Below are 26,679 nucleotides of genomic sequence, written 5' to 3' on the forward strand. Positions count from 1 at the left end.
CTCACTGCTGTGGCCTCTCCTGTTGCGGAGCACAGGCTCCGGATGCGCAGGCTCAGCGGCCATGGCTCACGGGCCCAGCCGCTCCGCGGCATGTGGGATCTTCCCGGACCGGGGCACGAACCCGTGTCCCTTGCATCGGCAGGCATATTCTCAACCACCGCGCCACCAGGGAAGCCCTAGTGATTATTTTTGATGTTCTTGCACTGTGTATTTTTTATATAAGTAAAGCTATTTCCATTTTAGAAAAAAAATGAATAACAAACGTAAGCTGGTTTTACTAAACTTTCCCAGATATATGTATATTTTAACTGGGCTATGTTTGATTCTATTTCTATCCACAGAATGGTAGCTTTTCAATGAAACATGAATATCAAATTGCCACTGAAGTTAAAAATCACTCCAGTTACAGAAAACAGTCATCCAAAGGGGAAAAGAAGGTCTTTCTAATAGTAACAATGATCATGGGTTCACTGTGTAATAGCTTAGAGCAAAATCTCAAAATATTTTAGCTGACTTTCCAATTTAATGCTATAATTAGAACATCTTCATAGCTGTACATACAAAAGAAGAGGTATTGTAATATTGTGGTTTAAAATATTAAATATAGAAACCTTGTCTACCGGAAGACAAAAATATTACCGTGATTTCAGCTGAACCTTTCACAAAGGGAAATTCAAGTATTCTAACTTTCCCAATAAAGAGTGGGGTGTCATCTTCCTCATTAGAACCTTTGATGGTAGCCATTACAGTGCCAACCAAATCAATTCCAGTATGATTGTTGTAGTCATCCTTAAAGCAAAAAACAAAAAGTAACTAATTAGAAGAAGTAGAAAAAGATTAAACCCAGAGAAGGGCATGGACAAATCAGAAATATGACCTATTTATAAAGCCCCAAATATTAAATCATCCTGATCCTTCTTACTCCAAACACAAAATTCAGTTCTCAGAGTAAGTGCTCCACAGGCAGGAAATAATCCCAGAAACCATAAAAGAACCATCTAATATAATGGCTTCCATCTAACACAATGGCTCCCAACTCTATTAAAAGGACTCCCATTTAAAAATTAGTTATGTACTATACCTTCAGCATCTATATATGATCTAAGGAAGACCAGTTTAAGAACGACTCATGTGTCTAAAACAAGAAAATACACTGAAGGAGTTAAGTACTCTATCAGCCAAACTTTTCATAAAAATGAAGTGCCTCTAGTGTGTCTTACATGTTTTTGTTAATATTCTTAGCAGCACTATTGCTGCTTACCCTCTGGGTAACTGGAAGCTTTGAGGAGCTCATTATGATCAGCCATGAGAGCAGATCTCTTCAAAATAAATACTTTAACTACTTCCTGCCCCTCAGTGAAATGGACATTGAAGAATCAACTTACTTCACACATTCATAATGAATACATAAAACAGTGGATTAAAGATATATTAGGAAAGGTAGGCAGATTTCTGCATTTTTGAGTAATTTCTACTTAGTATATCTGGATTTTATGTATAATGTTAAACATTCTCTATTTGTATTCAAGTATAAAGATATTGATAAGTATTTCATTCATCTGCACAAAGTCTTCCTATAAATTTAAACTGAATAATCCAGATATGATTCTATAATAACTATCTTGCACCCTAAAACTAGGAATAATTTTTCTTGTTACCCTTTATAATTTGGAAGTAAATAAACATTACCGTGATACGAAGATATAAATCTTTGACCAAGGTCCTACTGGCAACTGAGCGAACATTTGAAACAGCTGGTGTAGCTGGCTGAATTTCAGGAACTAACTTCACAGGTTGATTAGGTAGAACATCCACTATAATCTAACAAAAGAAGCATTCTGATTAACAATACATTAATGGTTTAGTATTAAAGATGAAGAGAAGAACTAGAGAGCATATACTAAATGAAATGAAATATTACCTTCTAACACGTGTTTCCATTAAATTCTTAAAACTAATCAACTTGTAAAAATTGAGGATAAAAGGCATATCAGATTAATTTTTGAATGTTAACCATCTAAAAACAAATTTAGAAACAAAAATATATGTAATTTTAAAAAATTTAGTGCAGTAACAAAAATGAAGATAATGTATGTTAAACTACCTTAAACTTCATTATCTAGAATCCCAGTACCTGAAATGTTATTAACTGAAACATTTTCATGTACAATTGATAGGAGCAACCTTACCATGATATAGATTAAAATGTTTACTAACTGAGTCCTCGATATAAAGAGGGATGGAAAAGTAACTTCTGCATCAGGTCAAATTTAATCAACATAATTTAAGTACGTACTATGCTAAAATTCCTGAAGATGGCATTATTTATACCTTTCAACCAATAATTAACCCACTTGTAAACAAAACAACACACTCCTCAACCAAGCCAGAAAATGTGAAGCTAACTAAAGCTAACTGCCATACATAAAAAGAATAAACAAACCTGCTCACTGTTAAGGATATTTGCTTTATCCATCATAAAACCAAACTGGATACAATATGTCCCCACTTTGTTAGGAATTGCTTTATCCCTAAGTTAAAAAGAAAGAGACAAGATCACTGAAACCTTTTAAATAAAAGGGGAAGAAATTCAAAACATTAACATTTCTTTTCCTTCCACAAAAAGTAAATGAGTAAGAGGAGAGTTACTATTACTACATTCACCAAATATTTCCTGCAATATCAGGCTTAATTCCAGATCCCTCTTACCTGGACATTCCATCACAAAACATCTAGAACACAAACTCTGGGTGTGGCAAAAAAGATGAAAGAATAGGAATACAAAGTTGACAAAGTAAACACAAAAAATGCTGAATTATATATCAAGTGAATTTTGCTTCATTTCTACACAAATTTCCTAGTCAGTTTTACATTGTGAATTTATAGATTATCCAGCTGATCTTTTTTATGTTGCTTTGTTTTCCATTTATATATTCTAAATATATAACTATATAACTATATATATATAGAATATATTGTGACTTAATTATCAATAAAGAACTCAGTACCTAATAAGAGGCAGACTTACTATTTTGGTCACAAACACAATGAATATATAAATGACAGTCTACGGTATACCTTGCCTGATATGTGCAATGTGGTTCATGACCTCTAAGGTGGCTCTGCCACGTCATTCATATTCCCCAAATATTGGCATAATGTAGTAAACAAAGGCTGTGAACACACATCTGAATTGAAATTCTGCACTATAGCATATACACAACCTTGGAGAAAATTATGTAACCTTTCTCTAGGTTGTGTTTTCTCTGAGGATAAATCCTAATAGAGTTCCAGTAAGAATGAAACAAGACTTCTGTTCCCAAATGGCAGACCAACACTTCCTGATGAAGGTAACCATATTAAAAAAGACATCTGCTTGAAAATGTTTGAGAGATAATAAGCAAAAGTGAAAAAAATGACTCAGCAGGATACAAGATAGCATGGAGACCCTGGGAAGTGAGTTTCATATTTAAGGTTGCTTGACTCCTGGGAGAATACCCTAGGAGTAGAGGTGGACCTAAATCAGACAGGCTCCCAAGGGAAAAGCAACTGAGCTTAGAATTATCTCAATCTCTGAAAATGGACCAAAATGATAACAGACTGCCAGTGTCTATCCCAGACAACGGACAGAAGCAAATGTAAACTCCATCTGGAGAAAGAGAACATCTTAGACTTCAAATTATTTCTATAAATATGCATAAATAAAAAGTATGGTAAAAAAAAACCTAAATAAATAGGTACATGAAGAGGCAAGAGAATCAGAATGAAAGCAAACAGAAACAAGAGACAATCAAAACAGACCAAAATGAACTCCACACAGATTTCAATAAACTGATTACTGCTCAAGGTAATAAAAGACAAGACTGAAAATTCCAACAGAGAACTGGACCTTTAAAAAAAAACTAAAAATACCAAACAGAAATTGATAATTCAGAGATGAATTTAATAGCAATTAGATACCACTGAAGAGAGAGAGATTAGTTAATTGAAGGTAGCTGAGAAGAATGTATCTAGAATGAAGACAGACAAAAATATGGCAAATAGAGAAAAGAGGGTAAGAGAGAATACTATAAGGAGTAAGTGCATGTAAATAAGAGTGTAAGGAGAAGAGGGAAAGAATGAGGCAGAAACAGTATTTGATGAAATAATGGCTGACAATTTTAAAAAACTGAACAAAGACCACAAAATCAAAGCCTATGAATACCAAACAGGATAAATTTCAAAAAAATCCAAACATAGGCACATCACAGTAAAACTGCTGAAAACAAAATTCAAAGCAATCAAAAAGGAGGGTAAATGATGACTTTTCAAAGTAACAACAGTTAAGACTGATCGTTAACTTCTCAACAGAAATGATGGGACAGTGAAAGACGGCTTGAAAGTACTGCAAGAAAGAAACGGCCAACCTAGAAAATCATGTCCAGAAAAATATTTTTCAAGCATGAAGATGGAATATATTTTTAGGTAAAAATTAGATAATTTGTCACCAGCAGCTGTACACTCGAAAATATTAAAGGAACTTCCTCAGATGAAAAATGATCCCAGATGGAAGCCCTCAGTTGAAGATTAACAGAAAGGATAAATGAATTAGTTTAAGTCTAAATGAACACTGACTATATAAAATAATAATGCCATGAGAGATTTAGTATACACAACAACAAAGGCATGTTAAGCTGGGAGAGAGAAAATGGAACTTAAGTGTTCTAAGATTCATGCACTGACCAAAAAGAGGGTACAAAATGTAAATTGCCATTTAGACACTGATATGTCAACTATGCATGCTGTAATCCCTAAATTAATTAATTTTAAAAATAAACAGAATCACTTAGAAAATAGTAAAAAATTGCATAACTACCAAGTTAATGAGGAATAGAAAATGAAAATAAAAACAATAAATTTTTTTTAAAAAAGAAAGGAACAAAGAATAGTTGGATCAATAAAAAACAGTAAGATATAGACTCAAAAAGCAAGCATTTGATCGTTCTCAATGGTGAAAAACTGAAACCATTTCCAATAAGATCAGGAACAAGGTTGCCCACTCTCACCACTATTATTCAACATAGTTTTGGAAGTTTTAGCCACAGCAATCAGAGAAGAAAAAGAAATAAAAGGAATCCATATCGGAAAAGAAGAAGTAAAACTGTCACTATTTGCAGATGACATGACACTATACATAGAGAATCCTAAAGATGCTACCAGAGAACTACTAGAGCTAATCAATGAATTTGGTAAAGTAGCAGGATACAAAATTAATGCATTCCTATACACTAGTGATGAAAAATCTGAAAGAGAAATTAAGGAAATGATCTAGCTTAAGGAACTAAAAAGGGTTGTTTATATAGATGTCGATTTCAATGTTATTTATAAAATGGAAATCATCTAATTAGCCCAAAATATGTGAATAGTTAAGTAAATTGTGATGTATTTTCAAAATAAAATAATCTCTATATTAAAAAAAAAAAAAAGCAAGCATTGGACTTCCCTTGTGATGTAGTGGTTAAGAATCCGCCTGCCAATGCAGGCGACACAGGTTCGATCCCTGGTCCGGGAAGATCCCACGTGCCACAAAGCAACTAAGCCTGTGTGCCACAACTACTGAGCCTGTGGCTCTAGAGCCCGTGAGCCACAACTACTGAGCCCATGTGCCACAACTACTGAAGCCCACGCACCTAGAGCCCGTACTCCACAACAAGAGAAGCCACTGCAATGAGAAGACCGTGCCCCGTGACAAAGAGTAGCTCCCGCAAGCCGCCAACTAGAGAAAGCCTGCACATGGCAACGAAGACCCAAAAAAATAAATTAACTAATTTTTAAAAAAAGGCAAGCATTTTTGAAATATGTAATACCTAAACTTTTCAATTAAAAATTATTACCATTATTATTATTTTTTGGCTGCATTGGGTCTTTGTTGCTGCACACAGGCTTTATCAATAAAGAGAGAGAAAACTTAAAAGGAAACCAAAAACAAATTCTGCAGCTGAAAAGTACAGTAACTGAAGTGAAAATTTCACTACAGGTATTCAAAGGCAGATTTGAGTAGGTAGAAGAATTAGCAAACTTGAAGATAAGACAGTGGAAATGACAGAGTCTGAGGAACAGAAAGAAAAATGATTGAAGGAAAGTGAACAGAGCCTAAGGGACCTGAGATGCCATCAAGTGGACCAACATACACATTGTGGGAGTTCAAGGAGAAAAGAGGGAAAAGGGGGCAGAGATCATGTTTGAAGAATGGAGGAAAACTTCCCTAGTTTGATGAAAGACATGAATATAAGTATCCAAGATGCTCAAGGAATTCCAAGTAAGATAAACTCAGAGACCCACACCAAGACACATTATTACAAACTTTCAAAGGACAAAGAAAAAGAGAATATTAAGAGCAGCAAGAGAAGAGCAAATCATTACATACAAGGGATCCTCAATAAGATGATGAGATTTCTCATCAGTAAGTTTGGAAGCCAGAAGGCAGTGGGCCAATGTTTTCAAAGTGCTAAAAGAAACTGTCAACCAAGAATCCTACATCCAGCAACTGTTCCTCAAAAGTGAGGGAGAAATTAAGACATTCTCAGATAGGAATTCCCTGCAGTCCAGTGGTTAGGATTCTGCACCTCCACTGCAGGGGGCACGGGTTCAATCCCTGGTCAGGGAACTAATAAGATCCTGCATGCCACACAGGGCAGCGACATTCTCAGATAAACAAAAGCTAAGGGAGTTCATTACCACTACACCTGGCCCGGAAGAAATGTTCATGGGAGTCCTACAAGGTAAAATGAAAGAACAATAGACAGTAACTTGAAGCCACATGGAAAAATAAATACCTCAACAAAGATAAATACACAGGTAATTGTAAATGCTGGTATTATTGTAACAATGATTTATATCTATACTTGTACCTTTTGCTTTCTATATGGCTTAATAAACCATACACTTAAAGAAATAAAACAAAGCAATTATTAGTCTAAAAGGAAAGAAACATTTCTAATAAATAAAAGAAACCTTAGACACCATCTCTCCAAAACCATTTTCAGATTTCAAAGTACAGGTCCAGACTAAAGAAGCAACACTCAAAGTCACATAGTTAAACAATAAAAACCTAGTTCAGCTTTTTTACTTCATAAGATCTTAAGTTTAGAATTACAGAAATGTCCTATATAATAAAATATAAAGTGCTCTGACAACAGAATTCTTCTGATGTTTTTGATAGTTTTGAAAACAAATATATCTATCACAACAATCTTTCCCCAAACCGTTTCACAAAGTTTGCAAACAAAATATTTTCTCAAAAAACTTCCTGACCAGAAAATTAAGAAAATAACATTTTCTATTCAATCATAAATTATTTCTCCCTAGCTGAGCAGGCAAATGTTGCCAAGGCTGATTAACTTCATAACAAAATATGCATTAAAATATGAAACAATTTGAGAAATACCTGAAGTAGAAGCAGCCATCTTCCTTGTCATTATCCTTTATTTTATTACAACTAAATGTTTCTGCCTAGAAGGAAAAGTAGGAAAGAAGGGGGAGAGGGAGAAATCACAAACATTAAACACAGTATATTTACGATGAAAATTTATTTTTCCTTTCACCAAGTGTGAACCCAGATCACATCTGGATTGATAAATACACACAAACACACCCCTACATGTATATATATTTACCATGCATGTATGACACAAAAGTGAGATTAGTCACAATGGAAAGATATACCATTAATTATTAAAGGGCACAAAACAGATCTTAAAGGTGGTGACATAATTTTAAGGTAATAGCAGCTTGATGGGACTGATGGTATAAATTAAGGAAGCTAGTTTCCTAAACAGATGACTAAACTGCACCATAAATCCTGAAAGATGTCATTAAGTCAGGACCCCTGATGTAGCTTGGTTTAGTTTCCAATTTGAGATTTTAGATTGGCACTGTCTGGTACGGTAGCCAGTAACTACATGTGACTACTGAGCACTTGAAATGTGACTGGTCCAAATTGAGGTGTTGTAAGCATAAAATACATACCAAATTTCAAAGACTTGGAAAGATACAAGAATGTAAAATATCATTATTAAATTTTAAAAGATTGAGTTCATGGTGAAATGGTAATTTTTTGTATATTAGTTTAAAACATTTAAAACTATAAAATTAATTTTACTTCTTTTTATTTTTTAATGTGGCTACTAGCAGAATTCAGAATTTGAGTATCACGTGTGGCTGGTATTATATTTCTATTGGACTGTGCGGCTTCGGACTCTCAAACTGTTCTCTCCACTCTACCCCCTTCTTTAATTTACTCTGTAGTCTATCAATCACATCTCCTTCTCTAACTTTCTGTATTATCTCTTAGCGATATTTAGTTTTTGCCTTGTGCTACTGTTCTTTAGACTTAATTCTGAAACATACTCTGATGCATCTTTTAAAAATCCTAAGTGATGGAATGGGTTATTTTCTAGTTCTCCAGGATATACACACTGCATTTTTATATTAAATTACATTTAATTTTATGTTAAATGTAAGAGCTACTTTTAATTTCTCAAATGCTTTCTATGACTCACATTTGCTGGTGGTCGGTTCCCACTGTTTGACAGTTTCCACATTTTCATGGAAATACGTGCTGGATTAATATTTTTAATGATACTGTCATCTTCAGAAATAACAGTAATCATAAAATCTGTAATGATGAACATTAAAAAATAAAATTATTTTCTTTCTAGTTCAGTTAGTGGATTTGGCTAAATAACTGTATGTCTTAAAGCATACATCTTGTTTAAGTGTTAATAATAAAATTCTGATGAAGAAATAAAACTATTCTTTAATTAGTCTTCCCCAACAATTTGTCTACAGAACTTATTCAATCATAACAGGTAACTCTCCTGTGCTAAATCTCCCACAGAAATCTAATAAATACATATTTGCTATTAAAAATCCTTTGTCTTATTTTCGCAGTCTGCCAAGCAAGACCAAAAAGGTTAGACTGTGTTATTTGTAGCACAAGGAACTATATTCAATATCCTGTGATACTATTGGGCATATACCCTGAGAAAACCATAATTCAAAAAGAGACATGTACCACAATGTTCACTACAGCAGTATTTACAATAGCCAGGACATGGAAGCAACCCAAGTGTCCATCAACAGATGAATGGATAAAGAAGATGTGGCACATATATACAATGGAATATTACTCAGCCATAAAAAGAAATGAAACTGAGTTATTTGTAATGAGGTGGATAGACCTGGAGTCTGTCATACAGAGTGAAGTAAGTCAGAAGGAGAAAAACAAATACCGTATGCTAACACATATATATGGAATCTTAAAAAAAAAAAAAAGGTTCTGATGAACCTAGGGGCAGGACAGGCATAAAGACGCAGACACAGAAAATGGACTTGAGGACACGGGGAGGGGGAAGGGTAAGCTGGGATAAAGTGAGAGAGTAGCACTGACATATATACACTACCAAATGTAAAATAGATAGCTAGTGGGAAGCAGCTGCATAGCACAGGGAGATCAGCTCAGTGCTTTGTGACCACCTAGAGGGGTGGGATAGGGAAGGTGGGAGGGAGGCACAAGAGGGAGGGGATATGGGGATATATGTATACATATAGCTGATTCACTTTGTTATACAGCAGAAACACAACACTGTAAAGCCATTATACTCCAATAAAGACGTTAAGAAAATACATCCTGTGATAAACCATCATGGAAAAGAACATGAAAAAGAATGTATTTATATGTATAACTGAGTCACTCTGCTGTACAGCAGTAATTATCAGAACATTGTAATTCAACTACACTTCAATAAAAAATAAATTTAAAAAAAAGGTTAGACTACAGATACTCAGCAATCTAGAATAGGCCAAATGGTTACAAATCTATAAGCTTTATGTAGTCTGAGAATACAATGTTTACTTTCTTTTTCGATTTTCAATAGCATACAGTAGCTAAACTATTATTACTTGTAATATTCCCTTATATTTATCACCTGTAATATTCACTTGTCACCTATTACAGTTTTTAATCACAGGAAATAGGTCTCATCTCCCCTAACAGATTTCAAAGGCTATAATTATTTAAAATTGTTAATGTTTCAATCTAAATATTTCTGGTCTGCTTCTTTCACTGCTTGTGACTATGAAGAGGAATTCATCCTCTCAAGAAAACCGAAGTATTCAAGAAAATTACCTATACAAAGCAAATACAATTTCCTATTGACTTGGCTCCTGCCATATTACACTGAACTCATTTGCTTACTTGATTGTCTCCTACATTAGACTGAACTCATTGAAAACTGTCATGTTCATTACTGGAATTAGGAGTCTAGCATAGTGGATGGACATAGCAGGTGTTCAGTAAATGTTTCTTGCTCTGAAATATCTTTTTTTTTTTTTTTTGCGGTACATGGGCCTCTCACTGCTGTGGCCTCTCCCGCCGCAGAGCACAGGCTCCGGATGCGCAGGCTCAGCGGCCATGGCTCACGGCACCAGCCGCTCTGCGGCACGTGGGATACTCCCGGACCGGGGCGCGAACCCGTGTCCCCTGCATCGGCAGGCATACTCTCAACCACTGAGCCACCAGGGAAGCCCTGAAATATCTTTAATCATAAATTATGATGTGATGCATTTCCATCCAAATTAAGTTGAACAGTCCTGGTTCTGTCTGGTTTAACAGTGCAACATATTTAGTAGAACATACCCCCCACAGTTTTGCCATTTAGCAGTTCATACTTCTTTTGCAGAATCTCACAATTCAGTGAATGAACAAACACAAACTGATTATCTTAAGCTATCAGTTTATATATGAACTTTTAGTTCATTCTTGACCATTAAAGGAATGTAGGATATAGGGGAGAGGGAAGACATAGCTAAGTCAAATGTACTTTCTTTACCATTTGAAAGGCCACAAAATGCTTGCTTTTTTATCATGCTGAACACCGAGGATAAATAATTTATTCCACTAATGTAAGAGGCAAATTAATACTACAAATTTATTTTAAAACTGTGAATTACTCACCAGTGAAAATACCCCCTGCTAAAAAGGAAGCATCTTTGTCATATTTAACATTGAGACGAATGGGTTTTTCAGGGTCTGGAAGAATCATTAACTTAATTATGGGTCCTTCTATGGTATTCTTGTTATAAATGGCTTTAACCTGCATAATATGTTCTCCTCTAAAAAGAAAAAAGGGGAAGGGGGGAAGGGGGTTCAAACTTCATTAGTTATAACTAAAAATTCTGAGACAATTTATACAAAGTTTAACTCATTTAGGAAACCTCTCTACTCCTGTTCCATTCCAACTCCTGACTATCACTAAATAGAAGGCTAGTTATTACTCTTAACTTAATCAAGTAATAACAAAAATCAATCTCTATAATACCAATAACTATCAAACTTTCAGTTCTTACCTAGGGGCATAAACACTGAACACTCCCAAATTAGCCCTGCCCCTTTCATCGGTTTTATGCTGTTGGTTTGAAGGAGTGAGCTAAAAACAAAACAAAACGGTTAATTAGAAAATTCGAGGAATCAAATTCTTTTCCTCTATTACCATTTAAAAAGCTACATTTGCACAGTCTAAAATCTAAAATTGTCTAATTTGAACTAGCTGAAATGATATAATACGTAATCACATAATCCAAAGGATAATAATCACACTGATCAATTAAACTAGAATTCTGTGTATTTCAATTATTAAGTTGCAGAATTCAATGTTCAGTTTCAATAACACTGATATATCAAGTGACGTGTGGTCACACAAACACTGAAGGTATATTCCAAAATTGGGGGGTTGTGAGAGTCGGCGCAGGAAAAATAAACATAAATACACATACATAATTTCAAGTCAAGGCATAATACCATGTCCATCGTTAGTTACTTCATCTTTCTCTTAATATTTACTCAGATGTGCTCCTTAAATCTTTGTTGCAATACTACTTTTGCATTGATAACCAAGCTTTTACTTTTAAGTGATTAAGAATCAGTGGCCACATTTCCTAATCAGTGGTTAGAAGAGGCTTACAGTCTTTGGCAGATGCTTCTCCAAAAAATTAGGATCATACTCTTATTACCAGTAGAAAATAATCACTATTTAACTCTCTTGGAAGCAAATATTAAGAACAAAAGTAAATGTGAAGACTGCAGAAGCAGGAAAATCAGACTCTCTCCTAAATCCTAATACCTAATTTCTGTTTAACGGAACCTGAAGATTAGGTAATTATGGTACATGCAGACAAAAAAAAAAAGGCAATAGCTGGTGAGACAAAAGTGAGAAAGAGTAATTGAAATGCTAGAATAAAACCCTATATTTGCACCTGTCTCATTTACCCTCTAATCCATCTTATCTCAACCTATCTTTCTCAAAGTCTTTCTCCCACCTGGGTCCTAAATCTTTGCTGCTAAACCAGAGAAGTAAGTCTTCTATTTCAGGCTACATAGCAGCAATATTGTAGCCTTTTTTGACAGGCTAAGACCTCTGACCCTTTTCACTTTTCTTTGAAAATAAGTTCATGTGGATCACAAGTCATTCTTGGCACTTTAATCTCCTATATAGCTTTTATTTATTTACTTATTTTCGTTTATTGTCTTTTGGCCGCGCACATGGCATGCAAGATCTTAGTTCCCCGACAAGGGATCGAACCCGTGCCCCCTGCAGTGGAAGCACGCAGTCCCAACCACTGGACCGCCAGGGAATTCCCTCCTGTATAGCTTTTAAGATAAACTTGTTGAGTCCTACAAAATCCCCACTGTGATTCTTAATGAACTAATGGATTAATTTCAAGTGAACTGTGTATTTACATAATATCAACTTTTTGCATCCACTAAAATTATAAAATTTATGGAGGGATACTCAAGCCTGGCTTAATATAACTCCAAGAACTCTCTTCTGTGTTGCCTGGCAACAACCTGGCTGGGACAAATGAATTCTCTTCAACCAACAGGAGAGACTTGTGAAAATATAACTTTGCAAGGGACTGGCAGCTTCTTCCCTTCCCCCTTGCAGGAGGGCATAAACTTTGTGCCAGGCATCCAAAGTCCCCCCCTACATCCTGGTTACCCCAATGCTAATGTAAACACTTGGTACCTAATCTTGGACTTCCTGATATCCAAGCACTATGTCTGTGCCCTAACATTACGAGGCCATGTTCATGCTTGCCAAATTCCCTAGAACACAAGCCAGTATAGGTCCAACAGCTATGCCCAGGCCCTGGTAGCTCTCCAAAAGGTAGGTGGAGTACAGCTACTCGCATGACTCTTTTCCTTCAACCCTTAGGGCTTGTAAGTTTCCCCAATAATACCTGTTTCATAACCCATACCGCAGGTCATTGTATCTGCCATCATTCACCTTTGTCAGCATTATCTATTCTTAATCTGAAATCCAAATATTATTAATATTGTGTAATAAACACTTAGACATAACTGTAGAATGTTGCCCCTTGTTACACTGTTTGCAAGCCATAAACTATACTTCCTCAAAATAACTATTAAAAATTTTAGGTTAACTTAAACTAAGCAATAATGAAGATTATATAAGACTATTAAAAAAAAATGTGACACCTAAAGACATGATCCTGAGGATGAAAGCCAGAATTTTAAGTAAGTGAAAATATTTAAGAATGTTTAAAACTTACCTTTAAATTGTTAGCTTTTATAAGGCTTATTTTAACCTGTGGCACAAGTGCTGGATTATCCCATTGATCACAAAGTTGAACAATGAGAGGATTCTGTAATTCTCTTCCGTTAATCACTGGAATGGACTAAAACAGATATAATAATTTTAAGAAGCACTAAAACATATATGCCAAACAATATGATTACTATTTAAGTGAAAAAATCACTTAATGTATCTGTTTTATTCACAAATAGCTCCTTTCATCAATTAAAATAAATTTCTGAAAGTCAATTATGTTGTCACAAATGATCCTCTTCTTATAGAAATGATTGAAAATTTGATAAACGGGAAAATATCATTTGACATTACTGGCTTCTAGAGCCAGTCAAGAATTCTAAAAATTACACGTTAGAAGGACTTCCTTGGAAAAAGAAGCTTATCTTAGGTTCTCATCTTTAGCACTGTCATCTACAGTTTAACTCCTCCATCAATTGTCAGCACTCTGCCAGTCTACACGAAGCAATAATGCACAGCTTTCCAGCTCTTGGTTAAACAGGACTAGTCACTGATAATCTAGACTGTCTTGTTGGCTTAAGATGTTTCTTGCTTTTGCGTTACTTCATGTAAGGCCTGTGTAACTCTGCGAATTTGTGTGCCTACCTATTAATACTGGATATATCAAAGGAAAACACATTGTCAAGCAAGAAACCTGTGAAAGTCCAATCCTGTGTGTCAGATTTTAAAAGTTTAAAAAAAAAAAAAAAAAAAAGAAGATAAGAAAGATATAACTAGCAAAAAAGGAAAGCTGATTTATCATCTCTCTCCTACTAATAATGTTCCCTCCGCTTCCTCCACCCCTCACCTTACTTGAGGAAGTTGTTTACCAAATTACGTTAGGAGGCTGCTAAAAGCGGGAGAAAAATTAATAATGTGTTAGGGTTAGAACTCTTTTTTTTTTTTAAAGATACCCTTGAAGCTGGTTTAGTTTAAATGCTTGACTACCAAAAGATTTTCATGGATAGACTGTATTTTATCTGCAAAAGTTTATAAAAAGCTTGAATATATAAAAAGTGCTAATGTTTCCAAATGTAAACACTACAGGGTCTTTATTCCTAATTACATAATTGTCTATCCATCAAATAGTAACTACTTTTAAAGAATATCTTTCAGTAAATGACTTGTAGCAAAAGCTTTTAGTTGAACATTTTTCTGGGTAGTAGTGGGGAAAGCAAATATCCAAAATTGAATGTTCATGAATACAAATTTGCCCTTTGCCACTTTTTAATATTGTTGTGTAATATAATATTTCAGAATTTGTTTCCTATTTATAAAGAATGATAATACATCATAAGGTTACTGAAGATTAAATGAGAGAATATATGTGTATATTTACATATTTTTTCTATTTATCATGCTTAGGTGTTAAATCAGTTCCCCTTTTCTATTAAAGATCCTGTAGGGGGACGGTAGGTCAAAAATTAAATTAGGAAATTCTAGGAAAACCACATATTCAACGACTACATTTTCAAGCTTACCTACATATAATGTATCTCTTAACAGAATGAGAAATTCGTTTTAGGTTTTATTTTTAAAACTTCTGGATTTCAATGGTATCTGCAAATAAATCTTGTAATAAGTTTTTGAGTTAACAAGCTGTCAATATTTTTTATATTCCTCTCCTACAAAATCATATAAAAACATGAACATGTAAAGATTTTTTCCACCTCAAATGTACACAATTATTCCATGATACAGTCAGTCAACAAATCCTTTATTGACATCCTCAGGCACAAAGAATGTATTGATTTATGCAATATATGTGCTTCCAGATAAAAATAAGTGCACTCGTTTTTCAGTGAAATCCTTCAGTCAACACAGTATTACAAAAAAAATTGTTTTTAAAGCACATTCATACACTAGTTTATCTGTTTTTTTAAACTCACAAATCAAAAAAGGGCAATCTCAAACTAGGGCGCAGATATGTAAGCTTTTCTTAGATGATCAGTTCCTTTACAGGATAATTTCATTTACTACCACGGTCATGTGAGATCATTTCCCATTAGAAAAAAATAAGCTTTCACACCAACAGATAAGGCCCTGCCACACCATAACTGAACACCAGAATGTGAACATTTTAAAACCAGAATTCTAAAAATTGAATGAAAACTGAAAGGTAACAGATTTGACAGACATTTGCAAAATTAGTATTTAAGTATTAGTAATTAGTATTTAATTCAAAAAGAGTCGTGTATCACAATATTCGTTCCAAAGAGAAAAACAAATACTGTATGCTAATACATATATATGGAATCTAAAAAAAAAAAGGTACTGAAGAAGCTAGGGGCAGGACAGGAATAAAGAAGCAGACATAGAGAGTGGACCTAAGGACACCGGAAGGGGGAAGAGTAAGCTGGGATGAAGTGAGAGAGTAGCACGGACATATATACACTACCAAATGTAAAATAGATAGCTAGTGGGAAGCAGCCACATAGCACAGGGAGATGAGCTCAGTGCTTTGTGACCACCTGAGGGGTGGGATAGGGAGGGTAGGAGGGAGATGCAAGAGGGAGGGGATGGGGGATATATGTATACACGTATAGCTGATTCACTTTGTTATAAAGCAGAAACTAACACACCATTGTAAAGCAATTATACTCCAATAAAGACGTTAAAAAAAAAAGATTTAACTATTTGCACAGGAAGGTAAACTGAAGTTTTTTATGGATATAATGAATGACTTGATATCTGGTATGCTTTTAAAAATTCCAGCAAAGGGGCTTCCCTGGTGGCGCAGTGGTTGAGAGTCTGCCTGCCAATGCAGGGGACATGGGTTCGTGCCCCGGTCCGGGAAGATGCCACATGCCACGGAGCGGCTGGGCCCGTGAGCCATGGCCACTGAGCCTGTGCGTCCGGAGCCTGTGTTCCGCAACGGGAGAGGCCCGCGTACCACCAAAAAAAAAAAAAAAAAAAAAAAAATCCAGCAAAAACATTTTTTTAATAAGTCAGTGAGAGAGAACAATGAAATAAAATTGGGCCCATCAGTAACTGTTGAAACTGGGGGTTCATTATACTTTTTTTACTTTTATGCATATTTTAAAATTTCTATTATAATAAAGTACTTAGAATTTGAAGTATTACACTTTTTTAAACAAATGAGGGCACAGTGATGAATTAAATAATGAAGTATTAAAATTCATATTACTTTGTCCTTTTGTTATTGTTACTATTGCTATTATTACTTCAACAACAAAATGTAACTATTCTGATCTACTGACATTTTGAAGCAATAAGTCATGTGATATTAAATTCTGTCAATCAAGGCAGGAAGGTACTTACCTCCTTTAACTCTGGCCAGTCTACAAGGAGAAGTTTAGCTGGTGGCCCAGAAATTAGCTGCACTCGAATAAAGTCAGAAAACTCACGCCAAGTAAAACAAAGATCCTTATTTCCAGGGGGACCTGGAATAAATTTGATGCCTCTCACACTTATACTTTGTGTATTTTCCTAATGAGGAAAAGCACATTGAAAAGAAACAGGGAGATAATGTTTAGTTTTCAGAAAAATGAAAGAAAGTGTTGTCACCACCCATGTGCATACAGATGTGTTTCTGGTATAACAACAGCAAGTAACTTACACATATGCCAATACTGGAGTTCCTTGAATTTCATCTCCTTGAGAGGAGAAACTGAAATTCTTTTTTGTGAGGGAGAAATCTAAAAGGTTCAAGCCATGTCCTTTTTCCTGGTATTTTCCTAATTTCCTTCTTATTTACACTTGCATTGTCTCCTTTCTGTTCCCCAAATAGCCATGCACGTGCTTGCCCAACACCCTTTGCACTCGCTCCTTCCCTGTGATTGCAACATTTTTTTTACCTACATGGCTTTTCTTCAGGTTTTTGCTCACAGAATACCTTAACCAGAGGGGTTTTCTGTAACTACCCTATATGATGGTGCCCTAGTCCCACAGCCCACTTTAATTTTCTTCCTGTTACTCATTTCCTACTTGTTATATGCTCTCCCATTACAAGGTAATCTCCGAGAAGGTAGGGTCTTTGACTTGTCACAACCCCATCGCTGGTACTTAGAATGCCTAACATCTGTTAATGGGAATCAATGACACTAGCTTATAATCTTTGCCAAGTCACTGAAGTAGATAAACTGATTCCATACTGGCATGAGCAATGTAGTATTCGCATTTTAATAGTGACCCTTAATGATTTCATCATCTTAAATTTCCATTAAGTACAAATATATTCCAGCAGATTTTAAAAATCAGAGTTAAAATGCCATGTTTTATGATCAGAAACAACTGTTTGTAGAACATTTTCTGTAAAAAGACATTGCAAAACAATAAAAATTAATCTCCCCCAAAAGCCCACTGAGTGCGGGGGAGTTTTTTCATTATTTGGAAAACAAATTAAGCATTCATTAGTACAACATATTGAAAAGTTCAAAATACGTGAAGTCTATAGAATCCCACATTTAATAGTGAAACACCTAATGCCCTTTTGAAGAGGTGATGTCTTAAGTAATCTTGAAAGTTATTCTGGTTTTACCTCATATCTTAAAAATAAAATTTGCATGTGCATTAACAAATTGTAGATGAGTATAAATAGAATTAAACACAAAATTCTGAAAGGCACTGTCTAAGGTCTAATGTTGATATTATCAAGGGAATGTACTTCAGAAGAGCAGTACATTTTATGAAGATGTGGAAATGATTTTAAGAAACAATGGCATATTAAAACCAGTTTTTTTATTTTTAAAAAAACTTTAAAAATAGTGTTTTTTAAAACAACTTTGGTTTAAAAAAAAACCAGAGGCTCCCTTTTTTCTGTAGAGACTAGGGGTAGACTCCTGTTGTTTGTTTGAAAGTGAGTCAAGATACTATACATCAGTAGTAAAGTGACAGTAGAAACAAAGTCAATTTGACTGGAGAATGAGCCATGGGAGGAGACAGGTGTGCTGCAGTGGAATACTATGGAGTACTTTAGGCCACCCTAAGGAGATGGAGCCTAACTTTATAGTATAAAATGCTGACAGGTGGCATAAGATAGGAACTGAAAACTGACACTAGATTTGGTCAGGTGTCACAGGGCAGAAAAACAGCGACAGTGGCTTGCCTGGGAATGATGGTGAAGAATGTGAAAACAGAGAGTATATACAACTCTTCCAAGGAGCTGTACTGTAAAAAGGAGGAGAGAAAGAGGGCCGTACAAGGAAGCTGTGAGGGTTTTTTTATTATAGCATGTCTATATGCTGATGGGAATCTAACAGATTATAGCATGTCTATATGCTGATGGGAATCTAAAAGACGGGAAAACAAGATGTAGGAAGATAGGTTACAATTTAGGAATAATTAGTGAAAGAGGATGGGAGTCTGTGCATAAGGCAACAGGAAGGAGAGATAGTTCATGTATAGCAGCAGTTATTATCTGACTTCATCTACACAGAGCGTGAAGCTAGACAAGAGAAGAACCTGAAAGTCAAAGATCAAACCTGCGGTACGTGGGCCTCTCACTGTTGTGGCCTCTTCCGTCGCAGAGCACAGGCTCCGGACGCACAGGCTCAGCGGCCATGGCGCACGGGCCCAGCCACTCCGTGGCATGTGGGATTCTTCCCGGACCAGGGCATGAACCCGTGTCCCCTGCATCGGCAGGCGGACTCTCAACCACTGCGCCACCAGGGAAGCCCCAAACCTTATCTTTTACAGTAAACAAAACACCATTAAAAGTTCCTCAGCAGTGCTAAGATATAGTGAAAGTGGTGTTCTGAAAACTAGAAAATAATAGCCCAGCAGATTAGTGGAAACAGAAATTCTAGGTGGGAGGGGCAACAAGGAGGCTATTATGATCATTCTGTTAGGTAAAAGGAATAATGGAGACTCCAAAAGGAAGAAGTTTTTTTTTTGTTTTTTGGTTTTTTTTATTTTTTTATTTTTTTTGCGGTACGCGGGCCTCTCACTGCTGTGGCCTCTCCCGTTGCGGAGCACAGGCTCCGGACGCTCAGGCTCAGCGGCCATGGCTCACGGGCCCAGCCGCTCTGCGGCATGTGGGATCCTCCCGGACCGGGGCACAAACCCGTGTCTCCTGCATCGGCAGGTGGACTCTCAACCACTGCGCCACCAGGGAAGCCCCCAGAAGTTTTAAAAACCATTAAATGCCCTAATTGGATTCAACTTTACTTGGGCCTTAGAATTCCTTCTTTTGACCTACTTGAGCCTGATAGGTTCCTTGAAGGCTCAACTCCAACATCTTTTCTCGAAAACTGTCTTTAATCTCTCCAAGAAGAATACATTGTGTTTCCTTGCTTGTTTTAAACTGAAATAATTCCACCAGGGTTCTTATTTTTCAAGCTAATCTCAATTAACTGCACAGTTGCAAACTTTCACCACTAGTTTTCTCCCAGGCATTCTATTTAATGCAGGGACTGAGCACCAAGAAATTTTACTCAAATAGCTACATGAAAAACTATCTTTATATACATATCAAAATATTTAAGGATGAAATGATATGATGTATGGAATTTGCTTCAAAGTGATAGATAAGGGGGAAGTGATGAATGTTGAAGCTGACTGATGGAATCATGGGAATTACTTATACGGTTTATTCTATTTTTGCATATGTTCAAAATTTTTCATTATAAAACTTATTTTAATGCCTTTTATAATTTTTCATTGTAAACACTGAAATCAAGTCTCTCTTATTTTTGTTTTTCCTAAAATTTTTGTTATATATAAACTGAATGGAATAAGCCAACTGTTATGGAAAACAGCCATACCTGAAAAGTAGTTTTCAAATGTGAGTTATCAAGTCCAATCCCAGCAATTCCCAAGGCAGATAGAGAACTTGGTGAAAATGCTTGAATCTGATTTCCATACTGATCTGTAACTATTATAACTATAAAAGGGGGAGGAAGTTTAATTTTAAAGTATCAATAAAATATACAAATATCCATAAACACACTTATACACTTAATTAAAATTATACTTAGAAACTCATTCTAACTTTGTTCTTGTGCATTTTTTTGGTAAAAAGTAATTATAATCACTTCTTTTATAATCACTATACAAATAATAAGAATATACATAAGTACATTTATATTTACATATTTAACATGATGCTGTTGTTAATCAAGATTTTTACCATGAACATATGAAGGAAATAATTTAGTATTATATAATATTCTAGATATTAAAAAAATACAGGATACATATGAACCCACTAATATATTTACTTTTCACTCTTAATATTAACTATTATCATTTCTAACAAAAGTCAACATTCTTTTCAATAAACTATTTTGGCCAAACTGATTTCAGTTAGGTCAGCATAGGCAAAGACAGGGAAAATGCTTCAAACTTTCCAACAATGGAATTTAGACCATAAACCGTATATAAATCCCAAGTTTTCCTTTCAGATTATGTATGCCAAAACATGAACATTAAGGACATATTATAGAAAGAATAGGACATATTATAGAAATATAATAAAAGCAGGCCATCCTAACCTATTTCTCCTTGAAGCTCTTGGCCCATCTGTACTGTTTTTCCTCCTTTTAATTCACATTTTAGATGTTTAGGTTCATCAGGAAGTGGTCTGCAATTGATTAACAAGTTAAAGGCCTTACTTGCACCATTAATTGTAGAAAAAAATTAGTTTAAATATGCTAAAGAGTAACAAATACAACACTCATTTTCTAAAACTTAAATAAAGCAACACCCCTCTAAATACCTCCATTTATATAACATAACTATTAACCCAAAAGGACAGAGAAGAGATAGCTTGCAAAGAGAGTAGAGAATACTGACAAAAAAAAAAAAAAAAATACACATGTGTTGGATCACAGTTATCTATGCTGGATTAAAAGGAACTTATGCCATGAGAACACTGAGAAAGAAAACAGATGGGTCTGTAAGAATAACTCATCAAGAGATCTGTCTCTGGCTGAAGAGCTGTACATCTTACAATTTTATCTCAAACACGGAGCTATTCTAAGTGTTGGAATAGTATGGAAATGTGTAGAGGAATTAAAGTGAAAAAGGTTATTAAAAAAGAGGCAGCCGAGGAACTGACAGGCCAGGGTGAAGGACAGGTTTTCAGTATAGTTACTTAAATCTTCCCCTTTTCTATCAGGTGGACTCAGCTTTAAAAATCATCACTAACCAATGAAAGCATTCTTCCTTCTGAACAACACACTGACTGATCACACTGTATCTTTTGGACTTTTCATGTCTGTCATTCTGCAGGAGTTTTCACTGTTGCTTGTCCTAGGAGGGCTTTCCTTTATCAAAAGTTCTAGTTCTGACAGATACTAGAGGGTCAATTAAGCAGAAGCTTGTAACAGTATTAAGAATTAATCACTATCTTCAGTGAAGCTTTATTCCAAAGACAACCTATTACCAAAAAATTGTGAAAATTTCTATATTAAAAAACAACTTTGGCATGGGTGCTTTGGAGAAAAGCACTTTTGTCGCCATATGCTGAATTTTGAAATACCTCAAAATATAATATGCCCACAAACCTTACTGTAAATGCACTTTCCAAAGACACATGATCATCTTGGAATGAAACCTGGCAATAGCGCATATCTTTTACAGATGTTGGTACTTGTACATCAGGAAGCAGACCCTGTAGTAAGTGCTCTTTGTTAATCTCAGGAGTCCAATTAACCTAGAAGAAAAATTATATATTTAAGAATAATATAAAGTTTAATCTAATGCCTTCCAACTGCCACTTATCTTACCAAAGACTCTTAAAATTATAACCCATCCTCCCCACCTCTAAGGAAAAAGAAAAGCCCCTTATGACCAGAAATGATGGTTGTTCATATATTACTATAAGATAAAAAGATTTTAAAAAACAAGTAAAAGTATCTTCCTCATTGTCTTTCCTGATAATGTTGCCATATCTTTCAATGCAATAAAATAAATATTCCTAAGGCATTTCTTTAGCTTTTGCCACAAGATTATCACTGTGGTCATTATAGTTTTAAAAAAACCATGTCAATCAAATCATGTGATCAATTCTGAGAAGTAACAATCTTTTTTTTGAAAAGAATCTTATTAATACAGGCTTTAAATGAGATCTAAGTGGACCTGATTCAGCAAGGTGAGAAAACAAGTTAAATCCACTAATGTAATTACCATCCTGGCCACATCTTGATCTTAATCCACTCTGGAATGTTTTCAGCTCTAACTTTAACTTTACATCTCTTAAATTCCATATTTTGTTACCTGATCCATTTTTTAAGTTGATTACCCTATGCTAACCTTTTAAACTTCCAATCCTTTCTATTTAAGAATATTTATCTCAACTTTATGCTTTTAGCTTTCTATAGCTGTGATTCTTAAATCACTGATATTCTAATATTTTAATCCTAGTTTATGCTATTCTTAGTTACCTTTTTTTAAAAAAAATAAATTTATTTGTTTATTTTTGGCTGCGTTGGGTCTTCACTGCTGCGTGCAGGCTTTTTCTAGCTGCGGCGAGCAGGGGCTACACTCTTCGTTGTGGTGCACAGGCTTCTCGTTGCGGTGGCTTCTCCTGTTGTGGAGCACGGGCACTAGGCGCGCGGGCTTCAGTAGCTGTCACTCGCAGGCTCTAGCGCGCAGGCTCAGCAGTTGTGGCGCACAGGTTTAGCTGCTCCGCGGCATGTGGGATCTTCCAGGACCAAGGCTCGAACCCATGTCCCCTGCATTGGCAGGCGGATTCTTAACCACTGCGCCACCAGGGAAGTCCTCTTAGTTACCTTTTTATCTTTTTAAACCGTCTTTTTATTCTTTATCATACCTTTTTTTCCTTTTTTTAAAAATAATGGAAGCAGCAAGCATGAGTTACACAAAAAGGCTTTCTTCTCTCACCCTAGTTGTGCTCTCTCTTCAGTGAATTCCTAGGTCAGTTTGGGTTGACTTTCCTCAATACTGGAGAATTCTCTAAAGACTACAAAACCACTTTAAGCATATACATTTAGTAAAAGTATTTAATATCCTTTATTATCAATAAAGGTGCATTTAAAATCTTTGGAACCCAAGAAATATATAACTACTAGAATTGAGGCAAAATGTGTCAAAAGCTGGCCATGAGCTTAGAGAATGGCAAAAAGGAGGTTATATACAGAAAAAGGCTCTGAAGTCAATGTTTCTCCTTACCCTTAACATGAAAGTAAACCGTGGAAACATTATGAGAAAGCAGGGAAGCAGTTCAGAAGCTAGGTTGCTGGTACCACTTTTAAACTACTTGCCATCAAATCTGCTGACAGAGATAAAAATGGCTTGCCTCCCTTCCAAGCAGGATAAGGATTATTTATCTCGAAATCCTCCCTTCTCTCATTATGGAGAGGAAAATAAACTGGCTGGAGCAAGGGTTATTCCAAATAAGATTTTTTAAAAAATCTAACCATTTTGATTTGGTTCTCTGTTAAGTGAGCTGTTAAAGTTTCAACATATAGATTTACCCTATCAAGATACAAATGATACATTTAGATGACAGGTCTATGAGGACCATCTGAAGCTACTGAGAACTGACAAAAGCACTGTCTAAGGATCACACTTTTAGAGATTGCTATACCAATTTCAAATGGCCAAATCAGGAGTCTGCAGTTAACAATAATACTGTTTTACCATTTTCCTTTAACAGACTTTTTATTTAGTGCCTTCAGAATAGCTACAAAAACAATGCTTTGGTTGGGGACTTCCCTGCTGTGGCACAGTAGTTAAGAATCTACCTGCCAATGCAGGGGACACAGGTTTGATCTCTGGTCCAGGAAGATCCCACGTGACACAGAGCAACTAAGCCCGTGCGCCACAACTACTGAGCCTGCGCCCTAGAGCCTGCAAGCCACGACTACTGAAGCCCATGCTCCGCAACGAAGACAAGCCACCACAATGAGAAGCCCGTGCACCGCAACAAAGAGTAGCCCCCGCTCACCGCAACCAGAGAAAGCCCGTGTGCAGCAGCGAAGACCCAACGCAGCCATAAATAAATAAAATTTAAAAAACAGACAAACACTTCTTTGGTCAAGTGGTGATCTTGATTGTGAGTATAGAAATACAGTTCATCAGGACTGGAATTTTGTTTAGGTGTCAAAATCATTTTTCTAAGCATGAATTTGTCACACATCAACATTTCAATCTAGTGCATGAAAAAATATCTTATTTAGCCCGGGATTTTATATAACAGTATTATTTTTCTGTGGTAAGTTTCTTCTTAGAGGATAGCCTATAAAACTTGTGCAGTCTTCCAAGCAAAAAAATGAACAGAATTCTTGCAAATAAACAATCTGTTTGAGATACTTACTTTAATTTTCTCTGCTAAAGCTGATGTTATATGGATTTCTCTTTCTCCTTCATCATACATTTGAAAAATAAGGTTATGCATAATATCTCCTGCTATCCAATTAACCTCATCCTGATGTTTGATCTGGATTGCCTTTTGTCCTTCTACACTGAATATCTGTAATCTTGCAACATGGCTACTGGGAAGCAACTTAATAGTCTTCTCCACAGGTGCCACATCTTTACAACTCTAGGAAGAGAGGAAAACACAAATATATACTGAATGACATCTGTACTGAAAACACAGTTTTTGGCTTTAATGGTGAATCTTCCATATTGCTTAAGAATTTATTTCCAATATTACGGGAGATCATCTTATATACTGTTAACATTCATAGATTTTCTCATTAAGAGGATACTATAGTATTAATAATTCCATATTTTATACCATCAAGTTATAAATAATGACAGTGGCCACATTCTTAAAACCAAAAACTAGCATATTTGGACTTAAAAGAACTTCCTTCCCCTTTATTTGTAAATTTACTAAAAAGTGTTGCAAACCTGTGAAATTTTAATATGACACAGATTTGGTGACCAGCATTTATTAATAAAAATAAAGGTGTAATAAATTAAGAACTTTCCATAAATTAAAGATAAATATTGCCATAAAATATGTTATTTAATGAGCTTCTAGAGCCTTTTCAATTCATTTTACATTTGGGTGAGTGGACAGAGTTGCTTGTAGCTAGATGAGGACTCTAGATGCCCCTAAAGGTTGAGCTGGCATATTTATAATTTGTTATGGGCACATCAGTGTTCCAAAGATCAGCAAAGATGAGCTGGTGTGCTACATAAATTGATTTTAGGCACACAAAATTAAAACATTACATAATTATTTCAGAATCTAGGTATAGTGCATTCCACAGGATACAAAAAATTCATATAAGTCTAAGCTTAAAATACCTCTACAATCCTACTTCACTCATGTCTCCTTCCTCATCCAGTTGCAGTCATTTTACTGAAGCCCATTCACATGAACAATGACATATTCAAAATTCCTACCTCACAGAGTATCAGGCAAATAATCCATCCCCTATTATAAGCACATCTGTTTGCCTGGCTCAAACTTAAGAGTCACTGCTTTTCGATAATATGTTCTGACTGCAGGTTACAAGATATACCTTGGTCTTTGTCTTAACTGACAAGGACTCTTGGTGTTCTGCCTGTTGCTGCTCTGCAGTATTTACATAATTATATGTAAATGCTCTCTTGCTCTCAAGCCCAGATTTCTCCCTAACTCCAAGTCTTTTTCCTGTATCTCCTGATCTTTTGCAAGATGGTATGCTCAAAAATGTTGCCCACATTATTGAAAAAAGGAAATGCATAACAAATATTTGAAGATTATCAAATATAACCAGCTTCAAAAGAGAAGAGTTAGAATAAAGTCAAATCATTTCATTCTAATGTAAAAAAATAAAAGCTTCTACCCTTCTGAGGCTCAAGATATGTTAGCTGATATATACTTAGTAGGAAAAACATTGGTTAATCAACTGTTCAGGTAATTTATCATCTACTAACCATATCAATTATGAAGAAATCACATTTAGGTATTTTACTTGTATAAGTATTTGCTATCCCATTTAGCAATCGTAGGAAACCAAATGCTTATATCAACTGCCTGCCCTTCTCTAGGCTGGCTTCACCTTCAGCCATGATGTATATCCAATAACCAGTATCCTACTGGCACATTAACACAGCAATCTCTTTATAGGAAAATACTAATGAAAAACCATGTATTTATTTTGTTAAT

At 35.4% G+C, this 26,679-nt stretch overlaps 1 protein-coding gene across 2 annotated transcripts in view; it reads right to left on the reverse strand.

The window, feature by feature from the left end:
- SMCHD1 (structural maintenance of chromosomes flexible hinge domain containing 1) overlaps nucleotides 1-26,679 on the reverse strand; it is a 125,371-nt gene that overhangs the window by 34,726 nt on the left and 63,966 nt on the right. For both annotated transcript variants that reach the window (XM_007126742.4, XM_055080780.1), the window contains 13 exons: nucleotides 24,889-25,116; nucleotides 22,115-22,263; nucleotides 21,101-21,189; nucleotides 20,372-20,490; nucleotides 16,929-17,096; nucleotides 13,612-13,737; nucleotides 11,389-11,468; nucleotides 10,997-11,154; nucleotides 8,541-8,656; nucleotides 7,427-7,491; nucleotides 2,444-2,531; nucleotides 1,690-1,821; nucleotides 640-789 (listed from right to left, as the gene is read on the reverse strand). In XM_007126742.4, the coding sequence (XP_007126804.1) occupies nucleotides 640-789; nucleotides 1,690-1,821; nucleotides 2,444-2,531; nucleotides 7,427-7,491; nucleotides 8,541-8,656; nucleotides 10,997-11,154; nucleotides 11,389-11,468; nucleotides 13,612-13,737; nucleotides 16,929-17,096; nucleotides 20,372-20,490; nucleotides 21,101-21,189; nucleotides 22,115-22,263; nucleotides 24,889-25,116 (1,668 nt within the window). The remainder of the gene's footprint in view (nucleotides 1-639; nucleotides 790-1,689; nucleotides 1,822-2,443; nucleotides 2,532-7,426; nucleotides 7,492-8,540; nucleotides 8,657-10,996; nucleotides 11,155-11,388; nucleotides 11,469-13,611; nucleotides 13,738-16,928; nucleotides 17,097-20,371; nucleotides 20,491-21,100; nucleotides 21,190-22,114; nucleotides 22,264-24,888; nucleotides 25,117-26,679) is intronic.

The sequence above is a fragment of the Physeter macrocephalus genome, chromosome 19, assembly GCF_002837175.3.
Source record: "Physeter macrocephalus isolate SW-GA chromosome 19, ASM283717v5, whole genome shotgun sequence".
Classification (NCBI taxonomy): Eukaryota; Metazoa; Chordata; class Mammalia; order Artiodactyla; family Physeteridae; genus Physeter; species Physeter macrocephalus.